This window comes from Brassica oleracea, chromosome C2 (assembly GCF_000695525.1).
Source record: "Brassica oleracea var. oleracea cultivar TO1000 chromosome C2, BOL, whole genome shotgun sequence".
Taxonomy (NCBI): domain Eukaryota; kingdom Viridiplantae; phylum Streptophyta; class Magnoliopsida; order Brassicales; family Brassicaceae; genus Brassica; species Brassica oleracea.
The window spans coordinates 9,056,176-9,058,412 of NC_027749.1; the positions used below are offsets into that span (position 1 = coordinate 9,056,176).

The following is a 2,237-nucleotide window of genomic DNA, read 5'->3' on the forward strand; positions in this document are numbered from 1 at the left end:
AAAAAAAAAAAAAAAAAAAAAAAATTACTTAAAACAACAACAACAGAGCAAAAAAATGGCGGGGTTTGAGACCAAATTGATGTTGACGTCGTCTCTTCTGCTCTTGATCGGCGTATGCACGGGAAGTTTCTACGACAACTTCGATATCACATGGGGTGACGGTCGTGCCAACATATTTGAGTCTGGACAGCTCTTAACTTGCACTCTCGACAAGATCTCCGGTTCAGGTTTTCAATCGAAGAAAGAGTATCTATTTGGAAAAATCGATATGAAGATGAAACTTGTCGCTGGAAACTCAGCAGGAACAGTCACTGCTTATTTTTTGTAACATTAGTGGTACGGTTTTGAATCTTACACTAAGAATGTTTTCACAGCTTTTATCTAAAGGCGAGACATGGGATGAGATGGATTTCGAGTTCTTGGGTAATGTTACAGGACAACCTTATGTTCTCCATACAAATGTGCTCACAGGAGGTAAAGGTAACCGTGAGATGCAGTTCTATCTCTGGTTCGATCCCACCGCGGATTTCCACTCTTACACCGTCCTTTGGAACCCTCTCAACATCATGTAAGTAATGTAGTTCAACACAATGTTGGTTTTGATAATTTGGTGGCTATGTGATCTATATATAGTAGCTTTTTAAAATTTGTGCGATTAAGCGAATGTTTCATCTGGTTGTGCCCAGAGCTAATCTTGCCTCTAGAATCTTGATTTGATCCATGACGGTTCTTGATTTTGTGTTCTGTATTTTTTTTGAGGATCTCAAAAGCTTTCTTGTGGACGGTATCCCGATCCGGGTGTTCAAGAACAATGAGGCTCACGGTGTGGCTTACCCGAAGAGCCACCCGATGAAAATATACTCGAGTCTATGGGAAGCTGATGATTGGGCGACGCAAGGTGGTCGAGTCAAGACCGGTTGGTCTAATGCTCCATTCAGCGCTTACTACAGGAGTTTCAGTGACGTAGACTGCTGTAGTCGAACTTCAATATGGAACTGGGTTACGTGCAATGCGAATAGCAACTCGTGGATGTGGACTACACTTAACTCCAATCAGATGGGACAGATGAAGTGGGTGCAAGATGAGTATTTGATCTATAACTATTGTACTGATTACAAGAGGTTCCCTCTAGGTCTACCCACGGAATGTAACCTCGGCTGATGTGGTGTTACCATGAAAATTGAAGCACTTGATGCAGTTTCTTCCTTTTTAAGTTAACCTCATGGTTTTGTTATTCTTTTGAATTTCTAAGATTTGTTCCCCTTGTTGGTTTATTGATTATATTCTTGGTCATCTGTCATAATTGACTACGCTATTGTATTTTTCATATATTAAAATATGGGAAATTAGGCGACATGTCCATAGCATAAGAAAAATTAAGTTTATAACCATTACTTCTTTGTGGCTATGATATGTTATATATTATGGTGATTTTTTGAGAAAAAAACCTTTGTCTGCGCGTAAAAAGGGAAAACATGATTTTGTCTATAAACAGTAAATGAATCATCTTCATTTCTCACCCTTTTGCAAGATCGATGTGTACCATGTTTGTTGGTGAATGTGAAGTTGTATTTTCCTGATATTTTTAGCATATATAATTTTGTTGTCATGCATATAGATGTCTACATGCACAGTTAACAGATGTTAGTTGGAAGATGTAGGTGTAAGCTTGAGTGGGTTTGATGGTTTTGAATGCTCAGACTATACTATGTGTGGAATGTTTGTAGTATGGTCAAAAAACTGTGTTGTGCCTGCAAATATATACTTGGAATTGTATGGTGTCTGCGCTAAACCATGTTGGTAGATTATTGTAAAGTAGTTGTGTTGCAATCGTCCTTTTGCATAATCCCAATAACATATACCGCATGTACTTGTTAGTATATATTTGTATTATGATGTATATACTATTATACACAATTCAATAGCAAACTTTACTATTATGCACAATTGAATAGGAAACTTACATGGTTTGACGATCTTGACAATTGCCCTTTGCTGATATAGGATGGAGGAGTTAGGGTTGCCCGAGCGTTTGTATCAGACAGAGTTCAAACATACTGAATGGAAAAGAACCAACAATTACTTCAATTTGCGTTGGATAAAGGCATTAAAGTAGCTCTTTCAGATGCTCAGCAGGAGAATTGGATGAGTCACAGTTGGCTGAGTCGCAGTTCAAAAAAATAATATTAATGGGAACCCTACATTTTCTGTCATAATAATACTTATTATCGTTATAT

General features: G+C 37.8%; 1 protein-coding gene across 1 annotated transcript; it reads left to right on the forward strand.

The window, feature by feature from the left end:
* The first annotated feature begins 55 nt into the window (after positions 1 to 55).
* LOC106325444 (putative xyloglucan endotransglucosylase/hydrolase protein 13) lies at positions 56 to 1,161 on the forward strand. Its single transcript, XM_013763489.1, has 3 exons — positions 56 to 324; positions 362 to 568; positions 771 to 1,161. Exons 1-3 carry the CDS (start codon positions 56 to 58, stop codon positions 1,159 to 1,161), a joined length of 867 nt encoding a protein of 288 aa, XP_013618943.1.
* The last annotated feature ends 1,076 nt before the right edge of the window (positions 1,162 to 2,237 follow it).